A 17,555-nucleotide genomic window follows, 5' to 3' on the forward strand; every position below is an offset into this window, starting at 1 on the left:
TCAGAGTGGTAGCCATGTTAGTTTGTATCAGCAAAAAAAACAAGGAGTACTTGTGGCACCTTAGAGACTAACAAATAGTGTGCAAATCAGCTTTCACTTAGTTGGTGCATATACAACTATTGGGAATCATTTTCTTTGGTACACAGCTGCCCCTTAGTGTCCTGCTGAAGAACTGCTACTGCTCACCTCCAGACTGAACACAAGTTACAGCTGCCAGAATTAACTCTGCTGGGGCGGGGGGGGGGGGGGCTGAAAGTGTTTAAAGATTCTATCAGATTTGCTTGAGGTAACACAGAGGTTGCTTTATTTTATACTGTCAATAAGCTTCACTAGTCTAAGAGATTTGTATTGGCCATATCAAGGAAAACAACAAATATTATGAATAAAAATGAGTGAGAGAAGAAATATCTATTGCGCACAGATTACTAAAGCCTGATTCAGCAAAGCATTTAAACACATGCTTAAATCTCATTGAAGATACTTCAAATCAATGGGCTTTAAACATATGCTTTGCTGAATACAGGCCATGCATTCCGTTAGTGAAAGTCACACACATGTCCCTGGGCTGTGAAAACATGTGGTTCTGAAGAACTTACCCCAAACTTACCTGGGTGGGTGAAAACAGAGAGCAAAAGCATTTCACAGCAGCACCATAGCACTTGGGGAACCATGACAGGGAGTGAGGGCAAAGGATAGCAATAAGAAGAAATTATTATTAATTATATATATTGTTATCTCTTAATTGTGCTGTGGAATCACCTCCATTGCCAATGTGCATCTTTTAAATTCCACTCAGAGCAGGTCTAGACAACATGGTGGCTAAAATGCCAGTACCTTACTCCTGGGGGGATTCTGTGCCACTGCGCATGCACAGAATTCATTTCCCCTGCAGATTTCTTTGCTTCCTCACAGAAAAATGACTTCTGAGGGGCAAACAAAGGGAAGCCACAACAGCGGTCATGTACCCCTCCCCAACAGTGCAGGCACATCATTTTGGGTGCCCAGAGCAGCCAGTGGACAGATAAATCACCACAGGGCTGGGGATGCCATGGCTGGTGGCTCCTAACCTGTGACAGGCTCAGCGCCTTTGCCCCTGCAAGGAGTGATAGGGGCCGGATCATACCTACCCCCAGAAACCTCACCCAGCTACAGAAAGCTGCACATCCTTCCCTGCCCCGCTTCCTGCCCCCCTCACTCCTCAGTGGCTGTGGGATTGTCACTGGGATCTTAAAACCCAAAGTAGCGGTAACTGTTTCATTCCAGGCAGTGTCAGGGATAAATCAACGGGAACCCAGTGCTTCCAGCTGATGAAAGATTGATACAAATAAGTGTGCTCTTATCTAAAACTAGTATTTATTAGATTTAAGCACACACAGAGACAAGCAATAGGTTTAGACTATCCCAAATTGTCACCTAAACTCTGAGATGGTATCGAGTAACTAGCAGCAGGTCAGCAATGGCCAGTGATTTCCCTGCCAAGGAGTAGGATGTCAGGGGAAAAGTCTCTCAGGATAGCTTCAGAGAACTGCTCCAAATACACTCTGTTAGCTAGTCCTTTTATAAGTAATTTTTTAAAAACACATAGCTCATAGTGACCCCTACTGGGCATGACTTCTCCTAACTTCAATAAACTACATATCAACAAAGCATTCCTAACAAACTTAACCATAATAAAAACGAAGAGTACTTGTGGCACCTTAGAGACTAACAAATTTTTTTGGGCATAAGCTTTCGTGGGCTAAAACCCACTTCATCAGATGCATGCAGTGGAAAATACAGTAGGAAGATATATATATACAGAGAACATGCAAATATGGGTATATATATATCTTCCTGCTGTATTTTCTACTGCATGCATCCGATGAAGTGGGTTTTAGCGCACAAAAGCTTATGGCCAAATAAATTTGTTAGTCTCTAAGGTGCCACAAGTACTCCTCATTGTTTTTGCTGATACAGACTAACACAGCTACCACTCTGAAACCTATTCCATAATAAGCTTCTGTTGCTTAAAAGGACATGCAATACCATCTATAAACAGATGAAGGAGCCCTTATAGCTTCTAATCTTACTATCAGCCCTTTTAAATTGTTTTCCAAAACATTAAACAAAATATGATTCTATACTTAACATTGTATCCACTCAAGCTGCCACTGAAAAATATTGCCCTCACAATAATATCAAATACTTATAACAGTATTGATCCATCTGCCATCTCACTGATGATATCATTGGAGTCACAATTTATAATTATATCACTGTCCATCTCTATAGCACCTTTCATTGCAAAGGATCTAAAAGTACTTTATAGTAACGTATGAATGGCATCAGTGAATGCAGCCATCTGTAGAATGGATTATGTAACCAGCCGGCATGCAGTATGCAACAGAAGAAGAGGGCAGGGAGTTAGGCTCTGTACCAGCAGGGCCGCCGACGGGGCACTTTAAGTGGCAGTGTTTTAAGGAGGGTCCTTTGCCGCGGCAGCACTTTAACATCATTGCCCCCCATCCCCGGCCGCCGACGGGGGCGGGCAAAAGGAGCTGCCGCCCCTGGGCGGCAGCGGCGACTGGAGTCCCGGACCCTTTAACCACTGTGACAGGGACCATGGATGGGCCGGCTGGCGTATGCTGACCCCCCCAGCCCCACCCTTTCCGCTCAAGGCCCTGCCCCTTCCAGGAGGGGCCGGAGCCAGCCCCCATGCCGGTAAGTCTTTCACCCCTGATCCCAGCCCTTCTTATTAACACATGACTTTCTCCCACTCCGTAATAATATCTCTGGGCCTAAAATCCTCCTCCCACTGAAGTCATTGCAGAAACACTTTTTATTCATTGGGCAGTTTGGGTTTGTTTTATGTTGCTTGTTGTTTTCTCTCTTTCAGTAGAAGATCTATTATGCTAAGGGTTTGTTGCCTCTTTTCTTGTGTCAAATAATGCTAGCTGTCTTCTGTGTGCTCCTACCTCCTTTTGTCTCTATTTAATCACCCTGGATTTCTGTCTTTACATTGTAGTTATAGCATATATAAACTCATGGCAATGACATTGCATGAACGGACATTAAATATGTTGTCCCACCGCAGAAGTACATTGGGATGAGGGTGATCTCCTCAGTACATGCAAAGGCTCTGAGATTGATTGAACTTTCAAATAGGAAACAAAGATTTCCCTACACCTTGGGAGGAAAGCGGGGGGGAGGGGTTTACCACCCGCCCTGAACTCCCCCATCACCCCCAGTGGTCAACTAGTGTTGCCAATTTAGATGTTTTCCAACCGCCCTGTACATTCAAATATCCCCTCTAATCTCAATTCCTGGGGAAATCCCAGGAAACAACATTCAAACAATGCCCTAAGGATCTAGTACTGTACCCTCAACTCCCAGGTGCTCAGCCTGTTGAAGGATAGGGCCCAAGTAGGTAAATGTGTGATCACTGAAATAAAAATAAAAGGAGTACTTGTGGCACCTTAGAGACTAACAAATTTACTTGAGCATAAGCTTTCCTGAGCTACAGCTCACTTCATCGGATGCATTCAGTGGAAAATACAGTGCGGAGATTTATATATATAGAGAACATGAAACATAGGTTACCATACACACTGTAACCAGAGTGATCACTTAAGGTGAGCTATTACCAGCAGGAGAGCGAGGGAAACCTTTTGTGGTGAAAATCAAGGTGGGCCATTTCCAGCAGTTGACAAGAATGTCTGAGGAACAGTGGGGGTGGGAATAAACATGGGGAAAGAGTTTTACTTTGTGTAATGACCCATCCACTCCTAGTCTTTATTCAAGCCTAGGTTAATTGTATCCAGTTTGCAAATTAATTCCAATTCAGTCTCTCGTTGGAGTCTGTTTTTGAAGGTTTTTTTGTTGAAGAATTGCAACTTTTAGGTCTGTAATCGAGTGACCAAAGAGATTGAAGTGTTGTCCGACTGGTTTTTGAATGTTATAATTCTTGACGTCTGATTTGTGTCCATTTATTCTTTTACGTAGAGACTGTCCAGTTTGACCAATGTACATGGCAGAGGGGCATTGCTGGCACATGATGGCATATATCACATTGGTAGATGCGCAGGTGAACGAGCCTCTGATAGTGTGGCTGATGTGATTAGGCCCTATGATGGTGTCCCCTGAATAGATATGTGGACAGAGTTGGCAATGGGCTTTGTTGCAAGGATAGGTTCCTGGGTTAATGGTTCTGTTGTGTGGTGTGTGGTTGCTGCTGAGTATTTGCTTCAGATTGGGGGGCTGTCTGTAAGCAAGGACTGGCCTGTCTCCCAAGATCTGTGAGAGTGAGGGGTCGTCCTTCAGGCTAGGTTGTAGATCCTTGATTGGAGTGTTGGAGAGGTTTTAGTTGGGGGCTGTAGGTGATGGCTACTGGCGTTCTGTTCTTTTCTTTGTTGGGCCTGTCCTGTAGTAGGTGACTTCTGGGTACTCTTCTGGCTCTGTCAATCTGTTTCTTCACTTCAGCAGGTGGGTATTGTAGTTGTAAGAATTCTTGATAGAGATCTTGTAGGTGTTTGTCTCTGTCTGAAGGGTTGGAGAAAATGCGGTTGTATCGTAGAGCTTGGCTGTAGACAATGGATCGTGTGGTGTGGTCTGGTCTGAATGAAAGCTGGAGGCATGTAGGTAGGAATAGCAGTCAGTAGGTTTCCGGTATAAGGTGGTGTTTATGTGACCATCACTTATTAGCACTGTAGTATCCAGGAAGTGGATCTCTTGTGTGGACTGGTCCAGGCTGAGATTGATGGTGGGATGGAAATTGTTGAAATCCTGGTGGAATTCCTCAAGGGCTTCTTTTCCATGAGTCCAGATGATGAAGATGTTATCAATGTAGCACGAGTAGGCCCCTTTCTACACACTCTCGTTACAGTGTGTATGGTAACACCCATTGTTTCATGTTCTTTATGTATATAAATCTCCCCACTGTATTTTCCACTGCATGCATCTGATGAAGTGAGCTGTAGCTCACGAAAGCTTATGCTCAAATAAATTTGTTAGTCTCTAAGGTGCCACAAGTACTCCTTTTCTTTTCGCGAATAGACTAACATGACTGCTACTGTGAAACCAGTGTTTCTTCACACTCCCAAGATTTACCCAGACCAATCCTTTGTGTTTATTCAGAAATAGACTAACAAATTTATTTGAGCATAAGCTTTCATGAGCTACAGCTGTAGCTCACGAAAGCTTATCAAATAAATTTGTTAGTCTCTAAGGTGCCACAAGTATTCCTTTTCTTTTTTTGAAGAAACACTGAATCCTTCATCTTAGAGGCAAACTGATAGCATGCATGTCTCATGAAAGAAGGGTAACAGTCTGCCTGGCTGTACAGCACTGCAGAGACTTTAGGATGAGCTGTACTCTACAAGACATGAAAGTACTTGGTAATTAAGTCTAGTATGCATGTTATGATTTGATATGTAACCATTTGTTCCCAATACTTCTACTATATGCACTCTGCTAAATAAAAGATTTGTTTAGAATAGAATCATGTCTAAGGGCTGTGAGTTAAGCAGAGTGGTGGGCTGAGGTGAAACTGGTATACTAGGGCACTGTTTCTCAAATGCAGTCTACTGTGGGTGCATGCCACAGCCTCCTGGGCTGTGATTGTGTGGGAGGGCAAAGCAGTGGCCCCTCCCGCTCCCGGATACCCTGCCTTGGTGTGTTGGTTGCTGGGGCTGCCAGCAGGGGTTGGGCTCTGCCCCCCTCTGGAGACACCTGGGACATAACGCTGCAGGAGCAGGCAGCCAGTGAGTTCTCCACCTTTGCAGAGGTGGTGGGGCTCAGGCTTTGGCCCCACACTCTCTCCCACAGCCATCCCATTGCCCCTAGCCCCCCTCTACCTCTCCCCATTCAGGGCTTAATGTGTCACCCCTACACTTTGAGGCCACCAACGTATTTGTCATGACAACCCCTGTGCTAGGGCATATTTCTTTGGAAGCACTAGACCGGTGAAAGCTGTGTGTCTCGTGCACTAGGGGTTAGATACTCCAAGAAAATGCACAGAGGGTCTGAGTTGGACTGTGCTCACTCACCTATAAAGTGACCGTGAGGACTGCAAGGCCTTGAAGGCGGTGCTTGTAGTGCCCATGGCCAGTGAAGTTGGGGAGGTGAACCCCAGCAGGCACAGACAAAGCTTCCTCACAGTAAGCACAGGGGGTAGCGAGATGCCTCACAACCCGGGGTACCCCAGGAAGCATCGCAAGCACTGAATTCATTAGAGTGACCCAGTTTAATGCACCACTACGAACCATGGGAAATCATATCTGAAATTCATCCCAGCACACAGCACCATTATGGATGCAATTCAGGGGTCTGACACAAGGTAGGGATTCACACAGGGGATGCTCTATGCCCAGGCTAGATAGCCAAGGCTAACTATGTAGGGAAGACACACTTGGAAGGATAACAAGGGGGGATGGAGATACACATCTAGCCCCTGACATAGGTGGAAAGGAGGAAACATCCAGAGCCTCTAGAAAGGAGGAATGAAATAAAGTAGGAAATAGACTTGGGGAAAAGGGGCATAGAGCCTCTGGCACGAAGAGTGGGGGGTAGGATTGCAGGAATGCCCTGAAAGAAGGGGATGGGGAGGTGGCGGTGACAGTACAGAATGAAGAGATGCAAGAAGTTCTGCTGTGTACAGTGAACTCAGCCTACATTATTAAACTGTTCAATGCCATAGCTTACAATATTGACTTTAGTGGCCACTCTATATTTGAGATTCCATTTTTTGCATGGAGCTTATAATGAAGGTTAACTTACTGGAAATGCCCCTCTCCTGTCACATTTCCTACTGTAGACACAGCTTTCGAGAGCTCACACTTAACAACAGGGGCATGAATAATATCCCACTACTGTTTTAAATTAACATCATTTGAAACACTGTAAGCGACTAGGATTGCAGACCATAGTTGACCTTACAAAAACAAACAAAAAATAATAATGAAGTGAGTATATATTGTATAAGTCCCCGAATTGGGGGGCACACCTCTCCAGGGAGATGCAGAGGAACATCGGGGCAGAGGGGCACAGCAGGGCTGGGCCAGCCCCTACAGGGGGAAGGGAGGGTGAGCCCCTGCCCCACCTCTGCCTGAGGCCCAGCCACTGCTCCGCACCCATCCTTGCTCACATCCCTGTTCCCAGGGACCCTGTCCACATCCCTACTGAGACCCAGGGCCCTACTCCTGGCCCCAAGGGGGCAATGAATGGGGGAGGGGGGGGAAAGGCAACCTAAAAAGTTTGGGAACTACTGTTGTAGAACAAACACTAAACAAAGGAATCTGTTTTGTTTTTGTTTCAGGGTTTCTCCACTGACCCGTAAGGCTAGGCAGCTGGTTTGCTAAAACCACTTTCTGTCATGCTGAACAGAGGTGTTTCTTTGTGCTCCCCTTTTGTCCGTATCCAGAAGTTGTCCCTTACGTAGACTGTAAACTCCTTCAGGCATCTTTTGTTCTGTTTGTACAGTGGCTAGTAGCATGGGATCCTGGTCCGCCACGAGATTGCAGTAGCACTTAAGAGCCCTAAACAAGCACTTGTACATAGATCTTTTTCAGGCACTCGGGGAGAAGTTATGATTTTAATTTAATCCCAATGCCAAGGCATCAACTGAACATAAACTCACTTTTACTCTGAAAAGCTGGTGGGTGATGCTATGTGGCATCCATAATGGATTAAGACTAATGAATGCCAAATTAAAAAACAAAAAAACCAACCAATTCTGTTGGTTCATTAACCAAATTTAACTAAAAGGTGAAAACAGATATGCTTGTGCATACCAAGTTGTTTGCCAGCTGTTTTGAATTATTACTTTGCCTGGCTGTTCCTCTCACCTACACACATGCCTCCCATCAATAAAAGTTTGCACTAATGAATTATTGCATTAGGCAAATGTACTTCATTTTTACATTCGAATGAAGTATTGACAAACTCTACCTTTGTACTTAGGAAAAAAAAAAAAAAGTTTTTTTTAAACCTAAAATCTGGTAATGCAAATCAGATCACTGACACCTGAAAGTGTTAAACAGGAACACAAATGAGGATTTCCAAACTTAGTAAGTTATAAAAAGTGACTTAATTTACATTATACATCTTAATACAAATGAAGTAGTATGGTAAAAGTGAAACAGCTACATGACAAATTCTACAAATACAGCATATTATGCCCCATTAAGATCACATATTGGCCAAAATCTGAGAAAACAGTTTGCCTCAACATATATTCCTATCAAAGAACAATTAATTTTTCTCAGTGCTAGCTGATAACATAGTCAGTTTGCTATCTCACCGATATAATCGTATCAGGCTTCCCCAGTTTCAGTATTTGCAATAGCAGGAAAGTCCAATAGACAATATTAATTCTACTAAGCATAAGAAATTGACCTCCTGTGGTTTAAGAGGGTGCTCTCTTATTTACCCTTATTACTCATTTGATCTTAATGGAGTTATGTACAAAGGGACAGGGCTCTAAAGAAACACGATACTTAAATTGCTGGTTTATAATATACAAAAATAGTATATAAAACAAAAGTACAATAACCAAGTCATAAAAATTAAGCATCCTTCACGAAATTATTAAGAGTTAAATGCAGAAGTGATTAAAATAAAGGCACCATCCAACATTCCATAGGTATTAAAGCATTACAGAAGTTCTCTGCCATTTAGAGAATAAATGCTGTTTTTTTTAAACAGTATCAAACTCAGGATGGTGCTGCTTTTTCCATGTCACTCAATATTCCCATGAGGAATTCAGAGGTAAACAGTTGCCAGTTTTGAAATTAAAAAGTCTCAGTGTGAATCCAACAGATGGTTGCTTCATATGCACTTGTAAAAATAAAAGATTCCCGTTATGCACAATAGGCTCACTGCTATATTAATAAATGTTCATTTTTCTACTACAAGAAAAGATTTAGTAAGTTGTCTTAGTTGTGTTTGAACTGGAAGAATAAGAGTTGGATTTCTTAGGGTATCTGCCTGATGAAAGAGAGACTTGCATCCTCTTTGCAGTTCGCACACTTCGGCAAAGGAAAGCATTTTTAAGGTTGTGTCTGAAGTCTTTTGAAAGGAAATAATAGATGAATGGATCAATGCCACTGTTCAGAGTGGAAAGACACAATGCTGTTATATATGAGGCATACACATGACTTTGGTGATAGTCCCTGATCAGAGAATAGTGCACTACAAGTAGAATATTACTAGGTATAAAACAGATAAGATATATGGATAGTACTGCAATAACGAGCTTGATTGCTCTTTTCCGTTTCTTTCCAATGTTTACATTTGTAATGGAGGCATTCAAAGTCTGAATTATTAGTATGTAGGCAACAGCCGTGAGAATAGCTGGGAATAAGACGACTCCAATTGCTAGAGAAAGGAAATAATTAAACATGTCATGAGCCAATACATTCTGGGGCAACACATCATGACAAGTAGTGATATTAAGATTTGGAATATATGCAGTTTGATCAACAAGGTACAATGGAATGGTGCTCAGCAAAATCAGTATCCATATTGCAACTGAAACTCCTAGTGCCATTTCCGACTTCTTTCTTGAGTGTAGCATGGGGTTCACTATAACCCAGTACCGTTGCACACTGAGACATGTAATAAAAAGAATGGAGCAGTACATATTTCCATAAAAAAATCCAATGAGTACTTTGCAAAGTCCTTCACCATAGATCCAGTTGTTGCCATTTATATGGTATGCAATCTTCAGAGGGAACCAGAAGACAAATAGAAGATCTGCTAGTGCCAGGTTAGCCATATAAATCACAGCTGGATGTTTCTTTTTTGTTCTGAAGAAAAAGACCCATAAAGCCATGGCATTGCTTGGTAAACCAATAAGAAACACAGTGATGTAGACTACAGGAAGGAAAATTGTAGTCAGTTTTCCAGTAAGGATTTTTGTAGCAAAGTCATCCACAGTATATGATTTTACAGAGGAGTTTTTATTTTCAACCTTTTGGCCAATAAAACTTCTTCCTTTTGTATGGTTGGATTTACTTCTCACTAAAGAGAAAGAAAGAAAAAGAGACAGATTAGTACAATTTCATTAAATAGATAGTCCAATCCATTCTAAACTATGAAGGACATTAAGAGAAAATAAAGTTAGCAACAATGCTTGAATTCAGTCATAGTGTCCTTAGTTTCATCTCCCTCTTCTTTTAGCTTATTACCCTGCAACGATGCAATTCCTTTATTACACCATGTATAAATGTTAAATTATTCAATGTCCATGCACAAATTCTCTTGGTTTTTTTTGGTGGAGGGAATTAACTAATTATTAATACCTAACCCTTTCAAGCTTAGTTGAATAAGTAGCTGAATCAAAGTAAACAAAACTTGAGCCAATTGTACATGAACAGAGGCTTGGCTACGTGAGGAAAATTAAAAACATAGCATTATCAACATTCTTCCCCACATAGACAAGTCCCTAATTGCACTCATTCTTCAGAGCAAGACAGGAAAGAAAATATGACTATTAGTATTTGTAATACTGCTGGAAGATGGTCAAGCTTTAAGGGTGCTGCTAGCCTGAGACAGGGTAAATATAGGTTCAATTCCCTACTCCGCCACAAATTTCCTATGTGAGTTACATCCTCTCTCTATGCTTCAGTACCCAATCTGTAAATACTTCCCAAGAGTGTTGTGAGGAGAACTACAATGAAGGGGGACTATACAAATACTTAAGTTAGAAACACAAATGTAAATAAACCATAGCAAATCTCAGTTAACACACGTGCAGCTTACCTAACACCACTGAACCATCCATATGAAAGTAAACTGCATCCCTGAAAGACCTGCAGCATGTTTACAGTGTAACTCTACCAGTATGCTTCCTTTATTTATACTGAGGCCTTGTCTACACTAGGGAAGAGTTTGCTGGTAAAGCTTATACTCGTTAGAGCTCCTTTGCTGTTATAGCTTATGCCATTTCCCTGAACAAAATAAACTAACTGAATAATTGAATCTACACTAAGGCATTTGCTAGTATAGCTATGACAGTTATGAGTATAAAGAGAATGATGCTGTAACTAATGTCAGCTGACGTTAATGAGTAACAGTTTTACTGGTAAAACTATTTTGGTTAAAAAAAGGTCATTCGTTAACTGAATTAGTTATACTGATAAGTGTGCACACAGTTATTTTGATTTTTAGAAGTGTTTATACCAGTACAGTTTGTTGCTTATTCCCATATGGTACCGATAACTAACTTCATTCACAGAAACAAGGTTGTTCCGATTGCACTATAGGTATACTTAAGCAGTACTTTTTTTTTTTTTTAAACCGTTAGACAAGTCCCAAGTTACTTGACAGTGTACATTTAAGAGTCAATTAATCATACCATAGTTCAGCGGTTTTCAAACAACAGTGCAAGGTTCATAGTTGTGAAGTCTGTAAACCAGTAACCAGTTGGATGCATTATAAAATTCCACTTATATTGTACATATCCAGAGCTTTAAAAACTGCTACCATATAACAGAAATGAGAAAAGTGTTCATATTTCTCATGTCAGTTTTCTACATTAAACAACTCCATGTTTTCCAAACCAACCAATGAATATCTATTTTAGAAGTGTGCACCCAACACTAGTATATATCAGTGCTAACAGTATGTATCAGTGCTAAAAGATGCAATTGCTATCCATGTATATGGTAAACATTCAATAGTGAATGGATGAGATACAGATTTATATTATAGGAAATACAGCATTTAAAAAGATCCTCTATAAAAAAATCCAGATGTTTTAGTAATTTGTTACTTTTTTTTTACTCAGAGAAGTTAATAATCAAATATTCCACATTTTATATTCAACACTCATTTTATGCAGAAACACAGAACCCAAATGTTAATTATCAAAGAAAATTAAAAATTAAAAGTAATAATAAATTTCAGGGAAATAGTCATCAGCTGGCTCAAAATAGCTCCGTAGTTGTACATTACTTCTGAGACCATTCAGCATCCCGAGAGAAACGATAAATGATAATGACCATAAATAATAAATAATGATAATGACCATAAATGATCTGGAGGATGGTGTGGATTGCACTCTCAGCAAATTTGCGGATGATACTAAACTGGGAGGAGTGGTAGATACGCTGGAGGGGAGGGATAGGATACAGAAGGACCTAGACAAATTGGAAGATTGGGCCAAAAGAAATCTAATGAGGTTCAATAAGGATAAGTGCAGGGTCCTGCACTTAGGATGGAAGAATCCAATGCACCGCTACAGACTAGGGACCGAATGGCTCGGCAGCAGTTCTGCGGAAAAGGACCTAGGGGTGACAGTGGACGAGAAGCTGGATATGAGTCAGCAGTGTGCCCTTGTTGCCAAGAAGGCCAATGGCATTTTGGGATGTATAAGTAGGGGCATAGCGAGCAGATCGAGGGACGTGATCGTTCCCCTCTATTCGACACTGGTGAGGCCTCATCTGGAGTACTGTGTCCAGTTTTGGGCCCCACACTACAAGAAGGATGTGGATAAATTGGAAAGAGTACAGCGAAGGGCAACGAAGATGATTAGGGGTCTAGAGCACATGACTTATGAGGAGAGGCTGAGGGAGCTGGGATTGTTTAGTCTGCAGAAGAGAAGAATGAGGGGGGATTTGATAGCTGCTTTCAACTACCTGAAAGGGGGTTTCAAAAAGGATGGCTCTAGACTGTTCTCAATGGTAGCAGATGACAGAACGAGGAGTAATGGTCTCAAGTTGCAATGGGGGAGGTTTAGATTGGATATTAGGAAAAACTTTTTCACTAAGAGGGTGGTGAAACACTGGAATGCGTTACCTAGGGAGGTGGTAGAATCTCCTTCCTTAGAGGTTTTTAAGGTCAGGCTTGACAAAGCCCTGGCTAGGATGATTTAACTGGGACTTGGTCCTGCTTTGAGCAGGGGGTTGGACTAGATGACCTTCTGGGGTCCCTTCCAACCCTGATATTCTATGATTCTATGATACATTTACTTAAAGCAGTAGTCACACTGGGATAGGATGCTAATTGTATTTTCTACATATTGTACTATGCCTTTTGTATCTTAACTTTCCATAAAAATTAAGACTATCCCTCCTCCAAAAGACATACCAGATTTTTGCTGTGTAAAGTATTGAAATGTGCAAATTGAAAATAGTGAAACAAACTGTTTTTAAACAGTTAAATTCTGATTGTTATTAAAATAAAAAGTAACAACATGAAGGCCTCTGCTTACAAGAGACCTAACTTTCTGATGTCAGCCATGTCAGAGACTCAACCTCAAGGGTTTTTTATGTCTGTTCCAGTGATTTGTACTTGAGAATCTAATTAAGTTAAAAGGAAATCTGATCCAATTTATGATAAACCATTTGACCTTTCAAAAGGCACAGTGAGTCCCTACCAAGTTTAAGATGGCTAAAGGTCATTTCAGAAATGATGTGCGAATGGGGAAGGGGCATTTAGAGAAAATAGTTGAGAACAACTGTGCATTATCCATGACTGATTGAGTCAGCCCAGCCCTTGCCAGTGCTGTTGATTCATAGCTACTCCTAGATCCCCAACTTCTGTGGCATCAGTGACCAGAAGTGCGTGGCTTCCATCCCCTTCCCCCCAGATAAAAACACAAGTCTGTTTTGCAATACTTTCTCTCACCCATTAAGTTGCCACAAGGGCCCAAGTGTCTGTTACCTGCAGTGCACTCTGGTGGGTGAGGCTAGCCACAAAAATAGCTCAAGCTACAGCTGGGGCAGGATGAGGCAGCTTGCCGGCACAGCGCATTACGTCCGATTTTCAAAAACCGCATTTGGCTTCCTATTTACTGCTAAGTGCGATTTAAGGCCTTAATATTGATCTTCAAGCGCCTGGGACTTGGCTTTAGATTGCGAGCAAGCTGGGGCGGAGATCGACCCTTCTCTGCCCGGAAAACAGCTAACAGAGAAAACAGGCCCCCCCCGGCCCAGCCGCTTGAGGGCCACCTTCCCTCCTCCCCGCAAGAGCAGATCTAGGCCTGCGCAAGCTCATCTCGCCGTACGTTGGGGGCCGCCGACCTTCGGGCAAGGGGCGTAGCCGCAGCGGGGCGAGCCGTGCGCTAGGAACCGCACCCGGGTGGTGCTAACGCCGCCTGGCGGCTGCTCAGGGGGAGGGTCGCTGTGAGCGCCTCAGATCCCCGCGCCCGCGCCCGCTGCTCCCGGGGGTCTCGGCTCCGCGTCCCGGCTGAGTCACCCCAGCCCCTGCCGGGCTCCGAGGGCGGGATCTGGACCGATCGGGCCGAATTCCAGCTCCTCGCTCCCACCCTGCGCGGGGGGAGCGGTGCCAGACACCAGCAGCCCGGTCCCAGCGCCGCGCTGGCGGGGACGAGTCTCCCGGCCGCTCTCTTCTTACCTGTGGCGGACGCGGCCAGAAGCGCCGCGCACAGGAGCAGGAGCAGCAGCTGCAGCCAGCGGCGCTCCCCCATCTCCGGCCGGGACGGGCTGCGCTCCGCGGGACTAGGGCTGCGGCCCGGGCACTCCCCGCGGCAAGTCGCTGCCTGCTGCACTGGGGCTCGAGCTCCTCCGGCCGCCGGTTTCGTTGATACCTGCGAGGGGGCGGGGCCGAGCTGCCGTCAGGCAGGTGCCCCGACTCCGCCCCCTCGAGGGCGGACGTTGGGTTTCGAACGCCGCGGCGGGGCACGTGACGTGAGTGAGTCACCGGCGGCAGGGAACTGGCAGCGGGGGCGCGAGACTGGGTGGGGACGGCTCAGGCCGGTTATCTACGGGCGCAGGAGCGGCGTAGGGAGGCTGCTCTGCCTCCTGCTTCCCAAGGCAGGTCCCTGGCGCGGGGCGTGGGGCCCCGCCGAGTCCCCGGAGCTAGGCCGGCGTGTGTTTGCGGCGCTGGCGCTGCGTGAGGCCCCGCCGCCGCCACGCGGAGCGGCACCTCGCGCTTCGGCGCGGCTGGCGCTGTTGCGAGGCATCACGTCTACACGAGGTGCCCAGTTACTAATCCCCACCCCCGCGGAAAGCAGCCTAGTGTGAACAGGTGCTGGCTGCGCGCCCAGGCGACATATGCCGCTCCAATAACGGTGAGTCACGGCCAGTCAGTGGGCGGGAGTCAGCACCAGGGTACCCTCGTCCCAGTACAGAAGCCTCTTGGGGCCGGGGGGCACTGGGTTGCAGAGGTCCCCTTGCTCTGGCATCCACTAGTCCGCCAAAGAATGTTAAGTGAGGTCTCTAATGAAAGTCTGTCCGGCTGGTCATAATCCTTGTGCGATACGTGTATGGGTAATACTTGAGGAGTTAAGTAGATACGGCATAATTAAAAATTATGTTCTCTAGGCCTGTGTGTTAAGGCAAGTCATGGAAAGGTGATCTGCATACCCTCATGCAGTGGTGAAAAGAGGCATATCTCGCTCTGGGTGGTCATGTGCAAATTAAGTATTGAAGGTTTCACAATGGACACTCATTCACAATCTGAGCAAAATGCTAATCAATAGATTGCAGAGGTTGCAGGAAAAAACAAAAACAGCAGGGGTTATCCTGTTTAAGATTCAGACATTAAGGATTTTGAAACTATATCTGGGGTGCAGATTACTTCAATCTGTGAGTACAAGTTGCCAGCAGGCTTGATCTTAGGAGAAAGGATGTCAGCCAAACTAATTGAAAACACTGGGAAAAGGACTTGGGGTGAGCTATCTGGTTGTAGATGGGGAATGCCTTGAGAGTAAGTATAGGCTCTAGAAAGCACGTTATGATTTTGTTTCATATATAACCATTTCTTTCCAAAATGCTCACTTTTTAATAAACTTATTCTTGTTTTCACTATAAAAACACTGTGTGTTAAGTAGAGTGGGAATCCGGAGTTGAATCTTACAAACTGGTGTAGGTAGAATTCCTTTGGGAGTAGCAAATTTGAGTGTTCTTTGAAGGTTCAAAGGCCTGGGCATTCCAGAGGGACACTTGGTGGACTTGGGAGTTGATGTACCTATTGCTACCCTGTACAAAGAGAGCAAAGGCTGCGGAGGCCTGGAAGGTATTGCTTGTGGTTTCATGGAGCTGATCCACAGCAGGCTCAGATAAGACTCACAGGTGCCTCACGCCCTTGTGAAACATCACACGCAACAAAATCAGTGATCAGAGTAGCAGCCGTGTTAGTCTGTATCTGCAAAAAGAAAAGGATTACTTGTGGCACCTTAGAGACTAACAAAGTGAGCTGTAGCTCACGAAAGCTTATGCTCTAATAAATTTGTTAGTCTCTAAGGTGCCACAAGTACTCCTTTTCTTTTTGCGAATACAGACTAACACGGCTGCTACTCTGAAACCTGTCAAATAAATTTGTTAGTCTCTAAGGTGCCACAAGTGTTCCTTTTCTTCTAACAAAATCAGTGACCACTCTTGAAAATTTTGGTCTCGTTGACTTGTTCAAGAGCATAAGGCAAGTCATTTGCAGAACCAGAACTAGCAGTTCATACCTCCCAGTCCCATGTTTAGTCCATTATGCAACGCTGCTTTGATCTGGTGCCCTGCTTTAGTATGGTGCTAGAGTAAATGCATAATACACACTATAGCATAGCATTTGAGATTTTACATACAAAAATCAGAAAATCCCAACCATAGTATTACATTAATGTAATTTTTTAATTAATTACCATGGGTTTTTATGAGAAAAAATTAGATTAAGTGGATATTCAAATACCATTTGAATGTGTGAGGTCACATTCAAGTAAACAGTGATTTATTTCAGAGTAGCAGCCGTGTTAGTCTGTATTCGCAAAAAAGAAAAGGAGTACTTGTGGCACCTTAGAGACTAACAAATTTATTTGAGTATAAGCTTTGGTGAGCTACAGCTCACTTCATCGGATACATTCGGTGGAAAACACAGTGGGGAGATTTATATACATACACACACACAGAGAACATGAAACAATGGGTTTTATCATACACACTGTAAGGAGAGTGATCACTTAAGATGAGCTATTACCAGCAGGAAGGTGGGGGGCGGGGAAGGAGGAAAACCTTTTGTGGCGATAATCAAGGTGAGCCATTTCCAGCAGTTAACAAGAATGTTTGAGGAACAGTGGGGGGTGGGGTGGGGGGAGAAATAATGTGGGGAAATAGTTTTACTTTATGTAATGACCCATCCACTCCCAGTCTCTATTCAAGCCTAAGTTAATTGTATCCAGTTTGCAAATTAATTCCAATTCAGCAGTCTCTCGTTGGAGTCTGTTTTTGAAGTTTTTTTTTGTTGAAGGATAGCCACTCTCAGGTCTGTAATCATGTGACAGGAGAGATTGAAGTGTTCTCCGACTGGTTTTTGAATGTTATAATTCTTGACGTCTGATTTGTGTCCATTCATTCTTTTACGTAGAGACTGTCCAGTTTGGCCAATGTACATGGCAGAGGGGCATTGCTGGCACATGATGGCATATATCACATTGGTAGATGCGCAGGTGAACGAGCCTCTGATAGTGTGGCTGATGTGATTAGGCCCTATGATGGTATCCCCTGAATAGATATGTGGACAGAGTTGGCAATAGGCTTTGTTGCAAGGATAGATTCCTGGGTTAGTGGTTCTGGTGTGTGGTTGCTGGTGAGTACTTGCTTCAGGTTGGGGGGCTGTCTGTAAGCAAG

At 43.8% G+C, this 17,555-nt stretch overlaps 1 protein-coding gene across 1 annotated transcript; it reads right to left on the minus strand.

Annotated features, from left to right (window-relative positions):
* Positions 1 to 8,043: 8,043 nt before the first annotated feature.
* Positions 8,044 to 14,619, minus strand: F2RL1 (F2R like trypsin receptor 1). The gene is made up of 2 exons (XM_038403009.2): positions 14,335 to 14,619; positions 8,044 to 9,996 (listed from the first exon to the last, which is right to left on the minus strand). Exons 1-2 carry the CDS (start codon positions 14,405 to 14,407, stop codon positions 8,897 to 8,899), a joined length of 1,173 nt encoding a protein of 390 aa, XP_038258937.1. The 5' UTR covers positions 14,408 to 14,619; the 3' UTR covers positions 8,044 to 8,896.
* Positions 14,620 to 17,555: the final 2,936 nt, after the last annotated feature.

This window comes from Dermochelys coriacea, chromosome 5 (genome assembly GCF_009764565.3).
Source record: "Dermochelys coriacea isolate rDerCor1 chromosome 5, rDerCor1.pri.v4, whole genome shotgun sequence".
NCBI lineage: Eukaryota > Metazoa > Chordata > Testudines > Dermochelyidae > Dermochelys > Dermochelys coriacea.

Excerpts from the sequence above, each read along its gene's own strand:
- F2RL1 (XM_038403009.2), bottom strand. The coding sequence starts at position 14,407 with ATGGGGGAGCGCCGCTGGCTGCAGCTGCTGCTCCTGCTCCTGTGCGCG. Across the intron at positions 9,997-14,334 it reads TCTGGCCGCGTCCGCCACAG|TGAGAAGTAAATCCAACCAT; the intron begins GTAAGAAGAGAG and ends CTTTCTCTTTAG.